The sequence below is a fragment of the Empidonax traillii genome, unplaced genomic scaffold (assembly GCF_003031625.1).
Source record: "Empidonax traillii isolate 1590-97213 ecotype Southwest subspecies unplaced genomic scaffold, ASM303162v1 scaffold673:size468873, whole genome shotgun sequence".
Taxonomy (NCBI): Eukaryota; Metazoa; Chordata; class Aves; order Passeriformes; family Tyrannidae; genus Empidonax; species Empidonax traillii.
Genome location: NW_020955866.1, coordinates 323,037 through 347,277, shown reverse-complemented (window position 1 = coordinate 347,277; position 24,241 = coordinate 323,037). Strand labels below are relative to the sequence as shown.

General features: G+C 37.2%; 1 protein-coding gene across 7 annotated transcripts in view; it reads left to right on the top strand.

Annotated features, from left to right (window-relative positions):
- Positions 1–24,241, top strand: part of WASF1 (WAS protein family member 1) — an 88,026-nt gene that overhangs the window by 38,443 nt on the left and 25,342 nt on the right. For 4 of the 7 annotated variants that reach the window (XM_027899522.1, XM_027899518.1, XM_027899519.1 and 1 more), the window contains one exon: positions 20,637–20,797. In XM_027899522.1, coding sequence (XP_027755323.1) covers positions 20,665–20,797 — 133 coding nt within the window. In that variant the 5' untranslated portion in view covers positions 20,637–20,664. Of the gene's footprint in view, positions 1–13,560; positions 13,582–18,262; positions 18,515–20,636; positions 20,798–24,241 lie in introns of those variants that run through there. The other 3 variants (XM_027899520.1, XM_027899517.1, XM_027899516.1) reach the window with 3 other exon arrangements.

The following is a 24,241-nucleotide window of genomic DNA, read 5'->3' as shown; positions in this document are numbered from 1 at the left end:
TGGGGATGCTGGTCAACAGTGGCTGAACATGAGCCAGCAGTGTGCCCAGGTGGCCAAGAAGGCCAATGGCATCCTGGGCTGTGTCAGGAATAGTGTGACCAGCAGGACCGAGGCAGTGATTGTTCCTCTGTATTTGGCACTGGTGGGGCCACACCTCGAATACTGCATTCAGTTTTGGGCCCCTCACTGCAAGGAAGACATTGAGGAGCTGAAATGTGTCCAGAGAAGAGCAGTGAAGCTGGTGAAGGGTCTAGAGAGTAAGTCATATGAGGAGCTGCTGAGGGAGCTGGGGGTGTTTAGTCTGGAGAGAAGGAAACTCCTCAGGGGACCTTATTGCTCTCTACAGCTACCTGAAAGGAGGTTGTAGCAGAGTGGGGGTCGATCTTTCCTCTCACAGGTAACAAGTGATAGGACAAGAGGAAATGGCCTCAAGTTGCCATTTTACTATTTATTACATAGATCTGTTACCACTATTTGTATTTTTTTTTTTTTTGTCCCCGGGCTTCCTTTCACAAAGTTTCCAGTATGCCTGGTATGTTTTTATTTAGGACAAGAAATTGATGTAAAATGGTCTGTTGAATTTTCAATTCCTGTTCTAATGCTGAAATTCTAAATAATGTATTCTGAATTTTTAATGCATTCCATAAATATTGAAACATAAGCATTAATAGTTTGATAAAACTAAGCATTTGAAACATGTTTTAAAATGTAATTGTATATAAAATGAAAGTTAGAAAAGAAAAAATGGCATGGGAAAGTACAAAATTATATGTCTTAAGTGCTATGCACCAAAAGTACGAGCTGTATAGTACTTGCTGTTAATGTAGAAACACTGGTAATGTAGAATTATGCAAATGTGTACTTTTTCCAGCTCTTCTGTTGAAAGCCCAGAATAGTAAAATGGAAAATAGCTAAACAGATCAGCCAGAATAGTAACATTAGAATGATATATTCGACAGAACATTTTTGTTTAAATATATATCCCTGTCATTCTAAGGGGAAAATAATGTGTTTTATTAAAAAAAAAAAAAGGAAATGACATTTTTCCTTAATTAGAAACAAATGCAAAAACAACCAAGTTGCATAATCAGCATTTCCTCCTTCTGATCTCTAGTATTAAGTGAGTCGGGTGCCAGTAGGTCAGGATTCCACAGTTATTAGAGATTTGACCTCTAAAACTAAATGAGATCTTCAGGGCAGGACTAATGTAATTCAGCATCTAGCACTAAATAGAGTCTCAACATGATACTGCTGTAAAAATAATATAAGCACAAAAAGAAAACCTTAGTAATTTTCATCATCGCTTCTTTACCCTTTGTTCTATGTACTCTACTAGGAGAACCCACACAAATAATTTGGCCTTTTTTGGATTAATTTTATCTAAATTTAACACCTTGAACACTTTAGAATTATCCTAGCAGGATTTGTAGCGTGTTCCATACCTACACAGATTTAGTGTGTGGTGTTTTGAAGCAGTTAGCCCATGCGGTTAGGGATGCCAGGTGAAAGATCTTTATTCCATGCCTCACAAGACTTTCCAGCAGATATATGGAATTTACTGAATAGTTAAAATTAACTATCCTCATTTCAGTGAACAAACTCCAGGAAGCTTGTCATTTAAATAATAACTAAATCAGTACTACCCGTGTTCCCTCCTCTGCCTCCTGAATTCTTTGTTTGAAATTCAGCAGCCCTTCAGAGTTGTACAGCAAAGTCCTTCCATTTTCTTTATATTTTTGTAGCATCACTTTCTAGTTGTCCTATTTTATTCCGTTAATGCATGAGGAAATCTGTAGCACAAGTGGTGCTACAAGTGGTTACTTTGTGCTTAGTTTGTATTGCAACTCAAAAGAGTCTATTTTAATAGTAAAAGACGTGTGAGGCTTTCTTTAACACAGAAACGTGGCAAATGTAGCCAAAGACGATTATTTAAAACATATTGAATACTGACTATAGTGTTTACTTTATATATTTTCTGGTAGTAACTTTAGCTTGAATTTTTCAGAACCATTTGTAATGATTTTGCTTTTACTGTGAAATTTACCTGTTCTTTCCTCTATTCAACAGGAAAATGTAAGCGAATAATCCAGTAGCATTATCAGTTAAGAATTTCATTTGTGTGTGTGTACAATATTTATAACCATTGGAATTTGCCTCCCAGGTAGTAGACATTGTTTACTGTCAGCTCAGTACATCAGCAGACACCATTGATAGCTCAAGCTAAATTTGCCAGAGCTTGTGTGATTGAAGCTTTGAGACAGGCACAAAACCAAGGTACAGTTCTCCGGGGGTTAGATTGTTTCCCTAGACAAGCTATTTTTGTTGAAGGAACTCACACACACAGACACACACACACCTCCTTCTTTTCTCCTGTGTTTGCCCAGTATTTTTTAATTTGTGACATTAATATTTATTTCCAGGTATAGTGAAAGGTGCTTGTTCTCAAGTATGCAGATGACCTGTAGTTTTTGTGAAACATTGCAACAACTTTCTTTGGGAGTTTGCCATTTTTTTAGGGACAGGTTAACTGATCATTTGCTAGTAATAACTTGTGTGTAGTTGATCCTTCCTTATAATGGAAGAGTTGACTGTAGATGACCTTGAAGCTTTACCTATTTTTTTTTACTCAACTTTATGATTTTTTGAGTCTTTTAAATCTTGGGACTTGTTCATTGCAGGTTCTTGCTGTCTGCAGGCTTCTGAGCACCTGGGTGGGTTCAGCACAGGACAGATCTTGGTCAGGGTAGCAGGCTGAAGGGAAGAGTGCTTTAGCAGAAGTTGCCCTTGCTGTCTGCCTCTTTCCCCCTCAAAAAAGCTGGGAGGGGTTTAGAAAAGCAGAGATGCAAAAGGTTCTCTGCTGAACATGGCTGATTAAAGAGTCCAGCTATTGAGTTGGAGTCTCTCCAAAGTGACACTAAGCAGCAGGAAATTCTGACAGCGGTCCTTAGGGGATTTTCCTTTAGGAAGCCCTGGCAGAGCTCCTTGTGTTTTTTGTATTGAAATGACTTTGTCTTGGAGGAGATGTCAAGGCTTCCCGAAATGGAGTGTCTGGTTTAAAGTGTTTTCGTGCCAAGGAACTCACCCTGTGGAGCCATTTCACCAGGCTTCAGGCTCTTTGTACTTGCCTCCTGTCCAGGGGTGCCCAATGTCATATTTTCAGTACAATTTCAGTAATTCTGACTAGAAACTGAAAGGGGATTTTTGGAATTGTTCTCATCTGCAGTTATTTTTAGAAGGAACAGGTGACCTCTAAGTAAGTTGGAAGTGGCGGGGAAGGATGTCCCTTGAAGACAAAAAGTGCATTAGTCTCTTAAACTTCTGAGAAGTGCGGGAACTTACTTTCTGCTCGTTCAATGAGCTATTAGAAATCACTAAAAGAACATGGCAATTATTGAAAACTGTTTAAATAATGAAACATTCTCAGCAAAGCACCTTCACAGTGAAATTGTCTAGTTTTGTAGTGAGAAAAACCTGTTCCTAAAGCTTTTTTTTTGTCAGTTAAATTGCCACTGTTGTTATGTGAACTGGGTCTACAAATAACAAGAATCTCCTCTTACCCTCAACAGTTTTGCTCTAAGTGTTGCATAATCATTTGGTTATTTTCTTTAATTAGGTGAAGAGATGCTTCTCTTTCTTCAATAAGCAGTAATATTTTTGAGTGACAGCAGTAGCGGGGAATAATTACGGCTAGGTAAACTTACAGCCTTCATTAGGAATGACTGTTGACTAAAAGTGCTGGACAGTTACTTTAGTCCTTTTTATTTATGGACAAGGTTGTCTAACTATTTATACAATGATAATGGTATTACTGTAAAGTCTTATTCAAGGTTTCTTTTTGTTTGTTTTTTTTTTCTTCCTTTTCTCTTATATTAACAAAACATTTTCCCTGTAGTGGTGCCTGACATAAACTGGGTATTGGAAGAAGATGCTTTGGACTTGTGATATAGCTTAACAGTAAACTAGAGGGATTGTCTTCTATTGTTTTTTGGGGTTTGTTTTTTGGTTTTTGGGGTTTTTTGGGGGGGGTTGTTTGGGGTTTTTTTTTGTTAGTTTCTTTTTGATTAGTTCTCTGGAGGAAGTTTGATTCAGTGTATGCTTGGGATATACATTTTGAAACCTCTCTCTTGTTGCTCTAATACTCAGATTACTGTGCCATTCCCTCCCCCTGACTCACGTACATTGGAATGGATCATCTCAGCACTAATAGAATCACTCCAAGCATGTAGGAGTTGCCTTGTGCATTAAATATAAATTATCAAAGCTGGTAAATTTGTTAGCCTTTTCAGTCATGAGTTCCACAATGAATTCTGGTAGCTGTGAATTCTGACTCTCACCACATGAGAGTCTAGCCATTTTGGAACACTACTAAATTGTGGTTATGGATTATAAAAACTGATAATGTTCCTGTGGGTTCTGAGATATGTGCAGAAATTGTATTTTGCGAAACCAAGTTAAGTTTTCTTTTATGAATCTCGTATTTGGGACCTTTCAGTGTATCTATATATGAGTATAAAAATGTGTGTTTGTTTAATGAATGAAGATCAGTATCAGTTTTGTCACCAATGTGGTATTCTCTCCTGCTTACAGTTGAAAAGAATCTCCAGACTATTAGTAGGAACTTGATATCTACTTTATTATGTGCATAGTTGTGTCTATTCCAGTATTGATCTGCAAGTAATAGAGCTGACATGTGGTGGCTGCTTTAGCTTTTACTTGTTGCAGCCAGAAGCAGCCAGAAGCATTAACTTATTTCAGATTGCACTAAAGGCAAGCTTTTTACTTTCGTTGGTGGTTTTCTCGTCTTTTGATAAGGGTTTTGGTTGAAGGTTCACAAATTTCACAGAATATTGTGAGTTGCAAGGGACCCACAGCCTTGGTGTTATTACCATGCTCTAACCAACTGAGCTAATCTCAAGATCTTGCAAAGTAGCCGAGCAGATGTGATTTGATTGCATCTGTCATTGTGGTGTATAGGGTAAGGCAAGGATTTTATTTACAGCTCGTGTTTCTTACATTTATTGCAAAAAATAGAAATCTTTCTTTAGCTTTTCTTGGGGAGAATACTTAAAATTTGTTGCTAAGAATTTTAGTGGTATAAAATTATTTAGTGTTTTCATTGAAATGAACATATTACTATAGAAAAATACAGAGAAATGTTACTTTAATTAATTTTGTTATTTTTTTACTTACTGAAAGAAAAATTACTATCTGAATTTACAATATGAATATTACCACTAAGTTTTGTATGAATCATAGAATCATTTGGTTGAAAGTGACCTTTAAGATCATGGAGTCCAACCAATAGCCTAACACTGCCAGTTTCACCACTAAACCATGTCCCTGAGTGCCACATCTGCATGTATTTTAAATACCTCCAGTGATGGTGACTCCACTACTTACCTGGGCAGCCTGTTCCAATGACTGACAACCCTTTCAGTGAAGAAATTTTTCCTAACATCCAGTCTAAACCTTCCCTGGCACAACTTGAGACTGTGTCCTCATCCTTCCATTAGTTGCTTGGGAGAAGAGACCAGCTCCCACCTGGCTACAACCTCCTTTCAGGTAGTTGTAGAGAGAGATGGAGTTACTCCTGAGCCTCCTTTTCTCCAGGTTAAATAACCCCAACTCCCTCAGCAGCTCCTCATGGGATTTGTTCTCCAGACCCTTCACCAGCTCCATTGCTTTTCTTTGGTCATGCTCCAGTGAATGTTTCCAATTTGTATGAATGTTTGTGAAACTCCCAGGCACAGTGATGCTTTTATACTCTTATCTGTCCATGTCTCAAAGAGACTGTTAGGTAAGAGCTCTGTTTTAAAGAGAAAGAAACTTCTCATTTTGTTTTTAGTAGTCTCATGGCATTGATCAGTGGAATTCTCCCACCTCTATTACAATCCATGAAGTATATTTGCATAGGCATTTACCTTTCTCTTTCAAAAATAGGCTATGGATATGCCTATATACTGGATTTAGTTTCCACTTCTGCTTACCTTCTCCAAGCTGTGATCTGTACAATGGATTTTTCCTAGTGTTTCCCTACATCCTCATCCCATACACTGATAAGATGCATCATATAACTGCATCACGTAACAGCCCATCCCTATGCTGAATCCCATGTTAAATTCCACATCCACACCTTTTCAGGCATGTCTCCAGATTATGTGGATTCCTGACTGGTGTTTCATCAGCGTACTAATTTTGGTGTCCTGGCTGTAAGTTAATAAAATAACCTGAATCAGTATTGGAAGAACACCTCTTGACTTGAACCAGTGTCCATGTGATAATCAAGGTACTCTGAACTTCCTTGACTAGACAACTTGTCCTTCTCTCAAAAAGACATATTGTTTCCTGGTTTTAATTATCTTAAATTTAATTATATGTTTTAGTTATGTAAAACTGGAAACATAATAAAGCACAAAAGTACAGTTGGAGAGACAGAATTTTTTAAGAAAAACAGGCAATGAAGAACACTTCTAAAATGGGAAAAAATTAATATTAATCATAAATCCAGAGTGGAATTCACATATTATTCCCTGTCATCTAAGGAGTGAATTTTGCTTAAATTTAATGTCGGGGCAAGGTTGTAGCTAGATTTAAGATGGAGCTTGATTAGTTCATAAATACAATTATGCAGCGTTGTCTTCTACATTGCATAGGATTAGGTTTGTGGTTTAAGGATTACATATCCTACCCAAATGATATTTTACCTACTCGAAAAATATAAATCTCAGATAGTAAAATCTGTTTCTTTTCCAAGACCACTTAATGCTGCGTGTATAAGTACATTAGGCTCCTCCCTGCCTATTTGAAACATATGAGTCACCATCACTTGCTGAGAGGTGCCTAATTTGTCTAGATATGTAGATAGCCTCCTAAATTCTCTATCATTCCCAGGAGAAGCTTAGAAAGGTAACCTGGGGATTAGATCTATGACTGATTTCATCTCATCTCAGAGTGGTCATTACTGTGTCTGACTGATAGAACATTTGGTTGGTTAGGCCATATTAGACCACTGAAAAATATCGGTACAACATTCAAGATAGGTGACTTAAATCTATGTATTCTCCTTTCTAGGGGAGAAGGAGCTACGTAATAGAGGAAAAATACCTTTCAAGTAACCAGGGCATTAAATTGGAAGGACACATATCTAATTTTCAAATTAATAATTCTGGATATGGTTTTATCTAGTGACAATACATATATGTTTTAAGTGCATAATTATTTTCTGGAATTAAGATCTGGGAACTAAGTTCTCCTACTTGCAGCTAATATCCCAATTTCTGCATAAGATTTGGCTTCCCTATTTACTTGCTTGGTTTCAAGTGCTTTCACACAAAGTGCTCTGTGGCTTAATGCTTTTTATTACTGCAATAAGGGAGGCATGAATTCATTCCTCCTAATCTTGTGTCCGTCCTTTAATCAGTCTTCCCATTTCTTGAGTGAGTCCTGCTAACAGCAGTTGTTCAGGAGGCAAGAATCATCCTTCCTTTGGCACCTGTGCTTCAACGAGGGTAGATAGAGTTAACCTGGAGTACGCGAAGGCCTTTGAGATTACTTTTTTGTTTCATATATTCTTGGTAGGAAGAAAAAAAAGTAAATAAACTGGGTTGCTCTTTATAGGCACCTGTGATTTCTGTGCATTCTGTGGAAACTCCCAGCATTTAGCTTGGTATGGTGATTTCCAGCTGTTCTCCTCAGAGGCTGATGAAACGACTGTGTTGTTGTCTTTCCAGACGTGTCCATTTCCCTTCTCTCTTTTTCTGTGCTTGAAACAAATGTTTAGATTACAGAATGAATATTTGATAATTAGCATTTTGTACAATTGTGTTCTAATACCGTGTCCTAAATTCTCTGAACATCTACACTTAGCATATTTTAACTGCAAAAGGAATTATTGAAATTATTAAGTTCTTTGGTGTTTACTTTATCTACCTTTGAGGCAAACAGGTATCTTTATTACTTGATAATTATATGTACTAGTTCAAAGTCTAACAATTCCAAGATATCTTTTCAGAACTCCCTGTAGAGACAGCTAAAGATAAATCTCATTTCTGCGTCCCTATTCTACCACTATCTACTCTTTGCTAAATACTTGTTAAGAGAGAAAGAGCCAACATTATTAACTCCAGTACAAGATCTGCCCTTCCTCTTGGCTGGCTGGGCTAATCTTTTTGCTGTATTGCATCGAGAATAAACAGATTCACCTTCTTTTCTTTTGCTTTTCATGTCTGTGGTTCCTTGACTCCCTGAAAGGAGCCTGCAGAGATCTGCATTTAGCCAGTGTTTTGCCTTATCACAGAAGATACTATGATTGTCACGTTTAACTGTCCTGAGGATGTTTTCCTTGCAGACTGAGAACACCTTCTTTTCCCTGATAAATATGTACCTGCAGGTTTTTTGCTCATAGTGATTTAATACTGTTGATGCCATCAGCCTTCTGAGTGTTCCTTTACCTCTATTAAAAAGTCTGATGTAAGATGAAAGCACAACTGAAAACACTCAGTTATTTAAGCTGGTAACTTCAAATAATTGTTGTTCAATGCACAGCGCAAAACCAAAATTTAAAAATTTTAAAAATCAAGTTTCCAAACCTGGGGTCAAGAAAAGGAGGTGAATGCAGTCATTGTTTTTCTGTTTGTCTGATTCCTATTTCATCCCAATAATTTCTAAATGGCTTCAGACTTGGGAGAAAGGTCATAAAGGAACAGATATTTGAAACATCATTAAACTACTGCACATATTATGAAAATGTATGTCTTTGCAAATGTTATGGGCAATGGAAAGGTGACAGTGTTGATTTACCTGTAAATAGATACGGGAAACCAGAGAGGAAAGGCATTCTACAGATATTCCAATTATGGGAGCAGCTTTAGTTAAAGCTCACAATCAACCATGATACAAAAGCCTTGAGAGGACTAGCTTTAATTCATTCTAATCTTCACAAAAAAATTAGTTTTCTCTGCAGTGTTTATTCATTTCCTGGCAGAAGTATTTCCTAAACTCAGACATGAACAGAGAAAGTAAATGCTGGCTAGAATTAATTTCAGTATTTAAATTCGGGGAAAATACATATATAAATATAAGGTCTTTAAATGCTGGTTGTGAAATTACAAGGAAATCTAATTTTGTCTGGAAAATAAGTTTTTCTGTGTGATATATTTTAAGGTGTTGAAATAATGAAATATGAGAATTCATTTAAAAAACAACATTTTAAAACCTTCACGCATGTAATCCCTACTTGCTACATAAATTTTCTAAATGAGTACCTGTTCTTTTGTATAATCTTTCATCAAATTGTTGTGACAGAAGGGCAAATAACATCACATTTCTTCTTAATAAATAGTGGCAAGAGTAGTTTCTTTGATTTTCTGTAAAGGTTTATTTATTCTTTGGAAGTCATATAAATTAGGCTAATAGAAAAAAACTTTCTATTGCAAGTTGTAAATGTGGTTCTGTAAAGAATCCCATTTCACTTCAGGATAGCTTCTTAAAGGACCAGCAGCTGAGAGTCTGGACCTCAGACCTCAACCTTCAATGGACATCCAAACAAGAAACTTAATCAGGGGAAAAAAATTTGCAAAAATGAATTTATGCAGGTGCAAATTTAGAGTGGGTGATAGCAACAAATGATATTATAACTGAAAGTATTCTCAGAAACATAGAATGATTTGGGTTGGAGAGGACCTCTAAAGATCATCTACTTTCAAACCCCTGCAATGGGCAGGGACACCTTGCACTAGACCAGGTTTTTCAGAGCCCTCTCCAACCTGCCCTTGAACAGTTCCAGGGACGGGGCATTCACAGCTTCTCTGGGCAGACTGTGCCAGTACCTGTAATGAATTTCTTCCTAATATATAATCTAAACACTAAATATCTAATTTAAACTCTTCCAGCTTAAAGCCATTACACCTTGTCCTGTCACTGTGTGCTACTGTCACTACACTTATATTGGAGACCCCAGAACTGGATGCAGTACTCCGGGTGGGGTCTCACAAGAGCAAGGTAGAGGGGGAGAATCCCCTCCCTCGACCTGCTTGTCACACTGCTTGTCATGCAGCCCAGGATGCAGTTGGCTTTCTGGACTGCCAGTGCACGTTTCCAGCTGAACACCACCCTGATGTTTGGACTTGTTTAGGTATGCTTATGTAACACGAATGCATCCAGGGTGCTGCTGTCAATTTTGGATTCCAACAAGTGCTGATAAATTAGATGATATTTGAGCACGAGTAATAAACATTACTGGAATTAGTGACACTTTAATGTGTTTTTTTTTCTGCTAAATAAGAACAGAAATTTATAACTTGGTAGAATTGCAAGCACAGAAAGTGTATGAAATCTATAAATATCTGGGTGTTGCAAACAATGAGAAATACAAATTAATATATGTAATCTGAAAGTAGAGAGGAACAAAACCCAGAGGGAAAGAGGGAGAATTGACACATTTTTCTCTGTGTGAGATGTAGTTGGTTGTAGAAGAGTTTACCCAAGAAATTACTGGAAATCCCCTATGTAAAATGATGATATTTGAATGGGACTGTTTCTGGATTGTTGAATATTTAATAGCATTTCAGTTCAAAAGTAAACAGCTTCTCTGTAGATATTAATACCTTTTTCCTGCAGCATGGCTCTTCAAACATGTTAAGTAGCATAAATAGCAGTAGACAGGGAAAAATACTGTTTCTGTGCCTTGGCATTTTTTGCAGCAAATCCTCTTCTCAGGCATTTCCCTGTTCACAAGGGGGGAAATTCGTCTACAAAGAAGCTCAGCTAGTAATAATAAGGTGATTATTACACATCTTTATATCCCACTTGATAGTTGGTATATCTTAATTCTTTCTTTTAAAACTGTGAAAAAGAAAATCAAACCCAGTAATCTGTCATTTGCGGATTTGGTGTCCAAGCATAAAATGCATTTAGGCAGTTGGTATCATAGGATAAAGTGCAGTGAAAATTTCATTTTTAAATATGTGACTCATTCGTGGCTCTTCCAGTGCTAACATCACTTCTTGAAATCTCTGATAATGTTTTGAGGCACAAAAAGCTTCCGATAGTCATTGTTGACAGCTGTTATTTATTTTAGTGAGTACCAGTGAATATAGTGTGAATTCATATACAGAAACTGCATTGTGTGATGTTTCTTAGTCACTGTACATCGGTCTCATTACTACCGTAGATTCTCAGCATCATTTACTCTTTCATTAGCATTCAATTTCCTCAGATTCATCAGTAAGATCAACACAAGACCCAGGCTGTTGTGTTCGCCCTCCTTCCTTGCCTCACCAATGCACAGCAACTTATTTATTTCATTTTTTGGCGCATCATATTTACCAGTAGTAGTAGCAGCTTGGTACCAAAGGAATAATTATTTCTTAATCGCCTTGCCTTCAGGGGGTTCTCCACTTGTGTCTGGGGAAAAAAGGGCAGGCTTTGGTCACCGGGGGCGAGCGTGTCTGTGTCTCCTTTGTAAGGACAGCTCTGTTGTTAGGGCAGGCACTGTGTGTTGAATTCTAATGCCTTGGTGCGAGGGCCAGCCCTGTTTTGGAGCTGCTGTGGGAGGTGTTGGCTGAGACGAAAAGTACCCCAGCCCGGGGGGGCTCCCTCGGCGGGAGGAGTTCTGGAAGTTGGCAGGGCACTGCCGATGGGGAACACAGCAGTTCAGTGCCCTAGCCAGCGTGAAATCATCTTATCTGTCCAGTACCTACCAGGTTGCTTTTCTTAGCAGCTGGGAAGTTCAGGTACCTTTTCTTTAAATATTTATAATTTACTGCCAGGAAATACTGTCCGTTCAAAAGCAAGTGGTTTTATCTGTGCAACAGAAATATGCTGGCATTGATTTTATTTGCATTTGGTAAATTTTAGGAGATTGTTATAAAATCGATGTGTGTATTTAATAAGTCTTATCCTGGACTGGTAAAGGACTTTGTAACAAAGGTAACTGTTAATGGATAGAATATATATTTTCAAAGAAAATTGTAGAAAATTTTCAAAGGCAGCATGTTATGATATGGTGTGCTAAAACCACAGAAATTGTACCCTTAGTTCTGGTACTAAGGTTTTGATTTTAAATTAGCACTGGATTAGTTATCTGTCTCTGTCAGGACTATAATAAAGAGCTTTTGTTGCAATCCATCATAGGGCTTTTGTGTTATACACCATACACAGAAGCTGTTAACAGGAAGACGAGATTAATGCAGAGAGAAAAAATGTCATCAGATAAAACATAGGTCTCAAAAAGCAATTTCAAGCCCCACACTATGTTATGCTTTAATACATTTTTAGCCTTTGGGGAACAGAGGAAAACTTGTAATCAAAAATTAATTTGAGCATTCTTGGCTGTACCTAAATTAGAACCCAGGATACTTCCAAAATTGTTTTTAATCAAATGACCTGACAGGAGCTCACTAGGAGAAAATTAATGAGTACAGGGGATTCTGAATAATATTTAGTAATGCTGATAGGAAATTCTGCAGCTCTTTTTCTCATCTTACATTTAATAGACTTCTGTTTCAAAGTAACCGCATGTGTCTGTCCAGGAATGTTATGCAAATATGTTGTGCATCTGTTTTATATTTTTAAAATAAGCTTCTTCAAAAAGCTTCATGGAAATACAAGTGCAAGGACTCACTGTTTTTTTTCTTGATTAATATCCTAACAATGAATTGCAATGTGTTTCCATATGACTTAAATATTTCTCCATCAATATATGGACACATATGAATAATGTCATTAATTTTTTTAAATTTTTTTTTTAGTAAACTATCGTTATAGCTTATACCTCACTGTGGGCAGTGGTTTCCATCTTTTCTGCGAGCTATTCATAAGATTGATTTTGTAAGTCTTCATAATAGTTTAGTGCTGCAGTTTCAATATTGGAAGGTAAAAAATTGGTGACAAGTATTTTGGGACTTCAGGATTTGGATTTGAAGAATGTAATTCTATTCTATTCGGTTTCTGATTATTTACTGTTTGGTAAACTTAAAATATGACAGGTCATGAAGGGATTGGATCATCATATATGTAACTAAGGTTTTAGTTAAAATTACTAAGTAATTTGTTATACCAAAGAAACTTCATTATAATTTTTTATTTCTGTTTTTGTACAACATACTTAATATGAAGGATATTTGTAAGTCTAAATGTTTCTTGTTGTAGACATGCTAAAGAGTGTCACATCTAACTTTTTTCATTTAATTTTGTCTAAAAGCCAGAAAGGTAACTGGCTTACAGCCCTTATTTCCCCCAGTAGTCCTTCTGTTCAGGGTAGTAGTGTTGAACTTGATTTGTTTTAATGTGGTGTTTTTTTTGTTTGTTTGTTTGTTTGTTTGTTTTGTTTTGTTTTTCCCAAGAGCAATTTGAATTAAATAGCTCCCTTATTAAGTTGAGCAGAGATGTTTTTGCAATTATTAGCAATACAAATAACTGCAGTTATGATGGCTCGATTTTTTTTCCTACTTTTTCTGTTGGTATGTTAAAGTTGACATGAAGAACTTACATTTAAGACAGTTAAGATGGAAGCTGTTGGTAGTGTGAAATAAGGGAATTAACATGGTGAAAAGAATTAATGCATAATAAACTGATAAATCAGTAGGTAGCTGTTTATATTCTGGAAAATCTTAGATGAAAACAAAGGAAAAAACTTCAAGCTGAGTTTAACCTTGTAGAAAGAAACTACCTTGAAAAGCCACAGTTAGTAAGCTGCTGTGCTCTGAGTTCTTTGTGTTTGAGTTCCACTTCACTAATAGGAATTCTGCTCAACAATAGGGATGAGACTTGCAAAATCCACACGCTATGTATTTAACCCTATTGTATTTCTCACTTGTATTGGGGGAAAAAACCCAAACCAATACTGAGCTGCATATTCTCTCCTTGTGTTTAGGATACCTTATATGTGTTTACTCTGTACACGTAATCAGAGTGAAACTTTTCGTGTGGGTTTAAGGACAGGAGAGGACTGTACGAATGACGGTGACATCCTCTCTCACCTGCATTCTGGCACAGGAGGGGCCAGTGGCAGCTCCATCAAAACACAGGGGGGAGTGAGGACACTGAGGAAAGCCCAAAGCTGTACAGCGGGTCGTAGCCAGACGTGGACTTTAAAGATTTTCCCTAACAGAATGGGAAATGGTGTGGAAGCCCTGAGGGGGCTGCGTGCTATTTTGTTACATAGAGCTCATTGACTTGACCCAGACTGCAGTTTCACTCGCTGAAATTATGCTGGTTTTTCCTCTACAACTTTAGGTAACCCCTGTAGTTATGAACTGGTATGTCAGCTTTCTCCCCTGAAATGTTGCTGCTGTTTCTATTAGTGAAATTGTACTTGTTGCATTGCTATTAGAGAGTCATATTTTGCAGTGCTACCCACACTGAGAATTCCGCTGTTGCTGCCATCATCAGTCATCTCAGTGACAATAACTATTTAAGATTTTTTTAAAAAGCTAATATATCACAGATAAAGCTCTCATAAATTGGCATTCAAATTATTAGTCACTCTATTTCTTTCCACCTATAACTTGCCAAAATTGCCTTCATTTTTATTATACTACTTCATTATAGTCACAACCTATCGAGGGCCAAAAATACAATTTTTTTTTCCCTAGAGTAAAAATTATTGCACTTTTTTCATTTGTTTAGCTGAATAAATATGAAACTTATAAATTTTGACAAGGAGGTAGATGTGGCTGTGGTTTGTGTCTGTAATCACATCCAAATTGATTTTGAATTATTTTTTTGATGTGTTTTAAAGATGAGTCTGTCTCTGTGTGTGCAGGTGTGCACACACATGGGGGGAGAGACTGTAGTCTTATGATACACATCTGAGAGAAATTTGGCTGGATAGTAATAGCTGAAAAGTAGTTTTTTAGCACTGTCTGTAATTAGCCTTAGAGATTGAGTAGAATTCAAGTCCTACCCGTTTTTGTGACTGCATTGTCTTTTCTGCTAATCTAATGTGACGGATGTGCTGAGATGATTACGGATTGTTCTATAAGAGGAAAATACTAATTGCCACAGACAATTAATACAGCAGTCAGTCATTATTAAGTACAGAATAAAAATTACAAATAATTTTAAAATATATCGTTACATGAGGTAGATTGGTTTTTACAATCTGTTCATTATAATCTTGCTAATCAAATACTTTCCTATACACTGTTACTGAGATAGACCCTTCAGTGACATATTAATCTCTCCCTGAATAATCTTCAGTTCAGCAACAAAATATTTAGAGACTGTTTTGAGAGATTGCTGTTGATATTACTTGAGGAGCAGTATTTTTTACATTTGTGACTACAAATAAAATATGAAACATTTTGTTAGTGATTCTCTGGTTTAATTAAAAAAATAAATTATCTACTTCTTTCCTACGCTCTATAGAGACATTCCTCCTTAAGTTGACCAAACTGTCATGATCAGTGAAAGGACTCGAGGAAATGGCATGAAGCTGAGTCAGGTTTAGGTTGGATATCAGAGGGTGGAACACTGGAACAGGCTCCCCAGGGAAGTGGTCACAGCACGAAGCTTATTTGAGCTCAGGAATCATTTGGACAATGCTCTCAGGCACATGCTGTGATTCTTGTGGTGTCTGGTGCAGGGCCAGGAGTTGGACTTGATGATCCTGATGAGTCCCTTCCAACTCAGCATATCCTATGATTCTGTGATTCTATAAATTTGTAGCAAATTTTTTGAAGACAGTTTAGTATAGGAGATCTTAAGATGTAAACTATTCATTTTACAGTCATACACAGCAGTGATGTCAACATCAGATTCTAGTAACATTTTTTTTGCATGTTTTTTAGGTACAGTTATCTCTTCCCAGTTACTTGCAGTTAGAAAAGTTTTTGAAATTGAGCTGCAGAAGACTGAGATTTGAGGGAAGGGTTCCAAGGAGATCTTCCATTCTGTGATATGGTTCATAACAGAAAGGATTTCAAAACTGTAATTTTAACACATTTCTGTTGAATTGTCAATTTAAGATGTCAGTTGTCATCTTGTCAGTTCCAAGATGTATCTTCTAAAGGATGTTAATTGCTTGCAGAATTTAAAAATCGTTATGTTGACTCAGCAGTAGGTGGTAGTGGCCTACTTTGTTGAAGGACACCACAGTGTAGGTGTCTGCTTCTTCTTAAGCTTATTCCTGCACCTTGATCTGGCAACGAGAGCTGCAGAGAAACAAGCTGTATGAAGTCTTTGCACATTTGCCTTTCATAGTAGAGGTGTGCACTATAAAAGCTTCATCTTGAGAATTTCTGCAACTGGTATAACATATGATGCCTTGAAGTATAATTAGAAGAAAATTTGCCGAGAGAATAAGCTTGGGTTTTTTTTAACTGATAGAATTCTGATTTTTCCAGATTCATAAACACATTTAAGGTTTTTTATTAGCTACTTTCATTCTCTCCCAAAGTCTGTATAGCATAGATGCAGTTAGTACATGATTATGTAAGCAAATATAAAAACTGTTGTATATTCTATTTATGTTTCTAAGGGTGGGTGGGGAAATTGTTAAATTGATTGTTGCGTTTCAAGCTGTGGTCTGTTCTGCCAGCAGCTAGAACGTGATCAATTAAATGGGGCATCTGAAAGGCATTGCTGTTGCACATTGTTAAAGGGAAATTACAAGTAGTGTGGTACTATCGAGGCCTAAAGATGTGCTACAGAAATGGCTGGAATTAAATTTAACTCCATGAAAGCAAGGGCATTCATTGCTGCATTATTGGTATATTATAGAAAAAATGATAGATTAATATCTTTCATTAATGCTAAGAAAATAACAACACTTTTAGTAAGGACGAAATGCAACCTAATCAGAAGTAAACTTTGATGAAAAAAGCCACAAGATCATGAAATTTCATTAGTCTTCTGAAAATGAGACTGAAGTGTAATTTAATTACCAGTTAAACTGTTGGACAGTCTTCCCCACCTTAATGTTGTGCTTTCATTCCTGCTTGTCTTACTGTATGTGCTAGAAAACTTGAATCGCTACTGTGACTACTGACTTTGCAGATTTTTCACTAGATCCTAGTAAGCCATGTAACATTTCTCCACACATCTTGCAATTCCCAGATATTTCTACAGGAGCTTGTCGAAGGGAAAATGGTAGCTGTTTTCCTACACCAGTGGTCCCCAGGGCAATCTCTCAGCACCCACAGCAGGGTGACACTGTCCTGTTTGGAGCAGGTGGCTGTGGGCACAGGGGGCACGTGCCCCCAGAGTAGGTTTCTCAGCTGCTGCCAGCAGTGTTTGAGAAGTATGAGGCAGAGGTAGAAGAGCGTCACTCGCTTTTAAGACCCCTAATAGCTGAAGAGGGCTGTGCAACACACTCAACAACTTGTCGTTTTGAAAAGAAGTGTGGCCAAATCTCCTTAAGGCTGTTCTTCTGAAAACATATTAATTAGCCCTCATTAGGGCCAGTGTTCTGCACTTTTTTCCAAGTTATAGGAATTAACTGAGAAGCAACTAGAGCTTTTCAGGTAATTCCTAAAAAGTCAGGTATCGAAGCATGGTAACTTTACAAAAAAATTAAGCAGGTGTTATGTACACACATTTGTATTCTGTACTCCTACTTGAAGCACGTGTGAGAGTGATGAGTTTGTGCCAGCCATTGTGACACTGAAGTAGCAGAGGGGTTTGCAAAGAAGATTAGAGTTGGCTTCTCAAGTGGATTCAGTGCTTCAAAGGATGCATAGGAAGTGGGGCAGAAGAGTTTTCGATAGTGGCTCTACGAAAGAGATTAGCATCTCTTTGTGAAGAGGAGCTTCAGTTTAAGATCACTATGAAGTACTTCCAGATAACTGAGTGTAAACTGGTGCTGCTTCAGTTCGTGAGAACTGCCTCAAAATATTTACGTGGGATTGATTGCAGGGAAGAGGAGGTAGTTGTGTTTGAGGATTGCCTTGCCTTCCTGAGTTTTGAGCTGGGAAGTAGTGAGGCTGAGGAGAGGGAGACCTGTGTGTCAGGAGGAGAGCTGTAAACCTCTGAGGAGGTGTCATATAACCTGTCAGTCGAGGGATCCTCTTATGCTCTGACAAGCTGCTTCTCTCTTCTGCCTGGCTGGGGTTATGAACGCTTTCCAGAGTTTTCTTGGGAGTGATGTGGTAACAGGATTTCATGATCTAGGAATTAATTTTTCCTTTGCTGCCCCATTGGCTTGGGTAATGCATGGTTTAGTAGCAGGTGGTGATGGGGAAGTGTATTTTTTTGTGTTTAACCTAAAGGATATACTGGGTTGTAACAATGCCTTTTTCATTTTTTTTTCCCTCTTTCATAGCTCTAAAGCTGCATATAAATATAGTGATTTCAGAATTTTTCACCTTTCTTATTAAGAGCTACGGTAGGAAACATCTTTTATAGGAGTGAAGAAATTGTGTGGATACAGTAAAGTTCCATTTACTGTCACATATACCTGTTGCTCCCTGTGCTGGGATCATTAGATTCACTTGGGGAGGAATCATCAAGACCTTCTAGTGGTTGCAACAAACTGCAAAGAATATGAGGTCCATAGTGGACAAATTACCAGCAGGTACTTTTGTTTGCAACATCCTGTAGCAGTGAGTTCCAGAATTTTTTAAACATTGTGTGAAATGCCTTTTCCTTTGTCTTAAGCATGCTTGAGTGATATTTTCCTTTGTTGTCTCCTTGGCTTCATTTCTGTGGGAATTGAGTAAATATTCTCTGTTCAGGCTTTGCATAGTTTTGAAATATGATGCATAATTTCAAAGGTGTCAATTATCTCGTGTCATTTGTTGCCCTTCTGAGTTTATGCGTGTTCAAAACTATACCTTTTACCATACTTACTATTCCCACTACCTTTTCTTGTTATGCTGTATGTTTGTATAGGACAGCCACAACAGTATTATTCAGATATTAGAAAACATTGAAATTGTGCCATTTTTTTTGTGAAAATGTTTGTGTTTTTTTACCTACTTGTTTGGACCATTTTTGAAAGACTTGTCTACTACAGTGTTTATACAACAGTATCATTAAAGCAGTAATCAAGAAAGGGCTCAATTCTGGAATTAATATTTAATTGCTTCTGTAGAACATTGCTCACATATCATTTGCTGTGTTTCTTTGACAGTGACAGGATGGTTCCTTTATTTTCTGTTGGGGAACCGTGATAACAAACCTGTAGTTAAGGGTTTATAAACACTTTTTCATTGCTTCTTTCTGACACACTGTTCAGATTTGCACTTTTAATTTTATTTAGTTTGTGTGTAACAGCTAACTTTTCAGTACTTAGATTTTAGTGACTAGGAAGATTTGGGGTATTTCTAGAAAATAAAAATAAGAATAAAAATGTGTTCTTATAATTAACCCTGCCCCATGCACTCTTCCATAATTTTTACTGTTGATACTGAGAAAATAGTTACACAATTTTAAGAACTGTATAGTATTTTCCTTTAACCAGTGACCAGAAGAGTAATTTTAATTGACTCTTATCCCTCAAAAGCGTAAAATATTTTTTGTTGCTCTCTCAAGAAAATAAGAGTGGTAGACATGATGTTAAAATGCAAGGAATGACGTCTAATCACGTCCTGGAAACACAGAGGTGTTTCTCAGGTAGACTTTAGGATCCTGCCTGGGTCCCTCAGGTACGAGTCCTGGCTTCAGTGAAAGAATATACTCCCAGAAAACAAGGCAAGGAGAAATCTAAGTAGTCTGCAAGGGGAAAGTACTCCATTACAGTTGCCTTTGACTCTTTGCCCCTGACTCACTATGCCGTTCCAGGTCAACAAAACTTCAGCTCCACTACTGGTGGCCTTGTGTTATTCTTGTGCAAAAAAATCTCTCAGTTTTGAGCAAGTAAGGATAACTCGATGGCTAAATATATACTGTAGGGAAGGTACATTCTGTGGCTCAACACGAAGCCTGCTTTGCATCCTGAGAACGTTTTGGGTTAACACTTCTAAGCAGAGGACAGATGAAACTGTGTCGGGCTGTCTGGTTGAGGGACTGGGACTCCATACAGGTTATGTTGTGGAAAACTTGTTTGCCTTTCAGTCTGGAGAAGTTTACTGTGGAGACTTTTGTAGTTGAAAGATGCATTCTTAGCTGAATTTATTGTAAGTAGTAGTGTAGGTGTAGAAGGGAAACATCATCTCTTTTCTTACCATGACTAGGTACGATTTAGAAGTGATGTTCAGATTAGAAGGGTGACTCCTGCTAGTAACAGGACAAAATGAATGAATCATATCTACCTTTTTGGTGTAATAGACAACTAGTTTGACTTTGACCTCATAGTAAAGGGAATTTGTTGTTGGACTTTGCTTGGCCTGAATAAGGAAGTAGTCAATCAAGAACTCAATCTTTCTTTAATGGGTTTGTGCTACAAAGATTTTCCTGTCTTTTTTTGGGTGGGGGCGGAAGAAAAAAACCTAAACTGTAGAAGATTATTTGTCTCTTCACTGAAATCTCAATCAGGTAAGGATTTAAAGAGAGAGAATGAAATAGATAGAGAAGAATGAATGAAGAGAGAATGGAATAAAGAGGAAAACATTTACATACTCACAGAGCAATAAATTCTATCAGTATTGTGGAGCTGGTTTTATCTTGTTAGGATTAGTCGATTTCACTTTACACATAACCTGAACTTAAAATATAACTAAATTTACAATAGTATGTTGTGTCTCTTTCCTTTGCAGGTTTGCTGGTCCTCTCATACCTTTCAGAATGCCACTGGTGAAAAGGAACATAGACCCCAGGCACCTGTGCCACACAGCTCTGCCCCGAGGTATCAAGAATGAATTGGAATGTGTCACCAACATCTCCTTGGCAAATATAATCAGACAGCTGAGTAGCCTAAGTAAGTACATTGTCTTAATAGCTGTATTTAGAACTAATATATTTTACAGTCACAGGTTTTGTGTTTGAAGTACGAACACTTTTTCAAATTCTCTGTTGAAAATTGTCACTGAGTTTTGAATGTAATCCTTTTGTGGCTGGTGACTAGCATGGACTTCTGTGAAAGAAAACTAGGAGTTTTTCTAGCAGCATGTCTTAAAACAGTTCATCCATATATTTCTGTTACCCGTAGAAGATGACAGAAAAAGGTAGCTGGTAGTTAATGAAGTCAGTAATTGCCAACCTTAGAGCAATTCTTGAGTAGGGAATATGACATAATGAGGAATATACTACTGGTTCCTTAATTCACTTAACTTAAACCCTTGGTCATGTTGTGGTCATTCAGAGAAAAAAAATGTTTTTACTTTTTGAAATAATAAACCCAGAAATGTAATTATTACAAAGTATTTCAAACAGTTAAAGATTTTTCTTTTTTATTCTCCCTTCTGTCAACAATTGTACCCTTGGTGCATTTGATAGGAGTGAATATTTCTCAAGCTCTAGAACTCTGAAGGAGTTTTGCTGAAAAGGCTGATTTCTGGGTTGTTTTTTTCTTTAGGTTACAGTAACTTTAAATAAATTGTCAGATGAACCAGTATGATAACATTTCAGATTTCCGATACTACAGGTGCTTTTTAACCACTAGGACATTAGTAAGACTATCAACACATTAAATATTTAAATGTGCATTTATATACATCTACAATGTGAAAAGTCTTTCAGTGTCATCGTTATCTTAGTCATAGGTAATGCAGACTAATTTCTTAATTAGATTGATTTAATTATTGGTTTGACTGTGAGTGAGCTGTGGCAACCTTTCAGAGCTGTTGGGGTGCCATTAGGTGAAGAACTCTAATTGAGGACACTGAATTATGCAATCGAGACTGGACTGCTTACAGCACATAAATATGGCCATTATTAATATAGCTGTGACAACAAAGGAAATTAACTATTTAAGTACTTTCCAGTGAACCCAGAGAAGGTCATCTTAGGATGCAGTATATGGTCATAATCTGTAGTCTTGTAGTTTTTGTCATTCTGACAAAAACCCTTCTCAAACCAGCTGCTCTTGTATTAGCCTCCCCTTGCAAGTCACTCTTATTAATATTGCATTATTTTATTTTTGTTTGCTTGTTTTAAAAAATCTTACTTGATTATGTGCTTCATCTGGGAGAATTTCCTTTGGTCGGTGACATACCAAATTTATATTTGATATTTTCGTTTGGAAGTATCAGTTTACCTTAAACCCAGCACCAACTTCTAACTCAACATCATGGTCTCAGGTTGAGATTCAGGTGCCTTTGCTATGTTTTCTTGGTATACAGAGCTTGTATCCGACATTGTGTGTCCAGCTGCTTAGGAGGAGGTCTTGATCAAGCAATACCAGAACAGAAAGAACTCAATTAAAGGGAAAAAAAAAAAAAGAATTGAAGAATATCCATTGAATGCTTCCACATTTGTTACATGGTTTGCCTAATGGGTAGCGCTGAGAAACACTTTTAAGGGAGCATAACCGTAATTGTGTCTTAGTTCCTTTTCTGTAAAAAGAATGTGGTTCTTACATGAAGTATGCATATTTGGGAATGAGCCTAAATTAGCTGTTTTCACTTGAGATGTGTTTCTATCATGAACTTGTGACTCACTAGTGGTCAAAAAGGCATGCAGTCTTGGATATGACAAGGTAAAACAGAAGCGGAAATGCATATGTTTATCTGCAACAGCAAACCCAGAATAGGTAATTCTGAATTCTTTAGAAGTTAAACACTAATGAGCAGAACTGGTTATTTCAATGTTTTGTTCTTTGTTTTAAATAGCATCATGGTGTTTGTAGGTTTTCTACAGGCAATGTTTATACCAAAGGAACAAAGTTTTTAGTTTATACTGTGTATGTTTAAAAAAAAAACAAACACATTTTCCCTACAATTAAAGTAGGACATGTTTCGCAAAACAGTCCTTATTTCTCAGCAATGTTGAGGATTGCTCTATAAAAATGGAGATCGTGTTACAAAAGTATGAGTACCTGTGAAAGTATTTTGTGTCAGAACTCTTTTAGTTTCTCTGCCTTGTTGTGCCGGTAGCAATACAAGTTCAAAAATATTCAGGAGTTCTGGCATAGGAGTTTTGTCTCTCATGCTTAAACCCGAGTAACCAGTCTTCTCTTGGTGTGTCACTGTTACGTGCGTGCAGCAAGGCCAGCTGACATGCAGATGAATTTCAGCAGTTGCCTGTGAGTCACAGCCAGCAGGCATGGTTTTGCAGCAGTCCCCTGGCAACCAGCTTCTCTGCAGTCCTTCGCGTTTTGTTTTCTGTGCATAATGTGTATGTTTGAGAATCAGCCTTTAGGTTGTAGGTGAAATGAGGCTTTACTCTGAGGGTGGAAACTGGTAGGGTAGGGTTTCATTTCCTTTAAACTGAAACTACTTTTGCTTTTGATGGTAAAGTTACGGAAATTTAAATGAATACTCTTTGACCTGATTAATAATAGATCATCTTTGCCTTTAAAATTTTTCATTTACTGGTCCTCAAAGAAAGGATCAGTCTTCTGCCATTGTGGTTATGACTGTCATGATCAACCATTCGAAACCCTTCTTCTGACATGATGTGGTGAAGGAGTGCTCTCTTGGAATTGAAGCCTCCAGTACTTTAAAAGAGACCAAAAGTCCTTACTGAGAAAAGCTAAGCATAGAGATTTGTCATGTGTGTTGTTAGATCTCCATTCTATTTGGATCTGCTTTGTGCAGGGTGTTGGACTAGATGACTTCTGAAGGTCTTTTCAACCTGAACAGAACTTGATGATCTTGGACACTGTGTTTAAGTAATACAAGCATGCAGAAACAATACCTATTAAATGACAGGAATTCTGGTTTCCAGCGTTTTAACATAAAATGAAAAGAGCTTCACACCAGTATGTCAGTGGTAGCTGCTGTGTGCCTCCATACAAATTGTCAACCCTTTCATAGCTTATTTGATGTGTTGCTTTTAATTGTTCAGTTTAAGAAGTTTTTTTTTACCTTTTAAAAGAAGTAAAGATGAGAGGACAAAATATTTATTTCTGCTTTGAGTGATAGTTCTTGCCTTTCTCCCTGGAGCATGAAAACACATCAGTCTGTCTTGATACAACATAGAAAATTGCCAGTAAGTAATTTTTTCCCCCCTGTCTATTCCCAGTCTTCTCTTACTTCATAAAAGGATCTGCGTTCTGACAGCTTTTCTTAGCACTGTGGCAGCAGAAACTCTCTGGACAACAGCAACAGCTGTTTTAGTTTCCTAGCCATTCTTCCCTGTATTCCTTGCTTTCTGAAAGTATCTGCTTTGGAGAAGTGCTTACCTATTTTTTTGAGCAATATTGCATATGCATTAGTACTCCAGTTCTGCCCGAGTTGGAGTATGTTGGTGTTATGTCAGG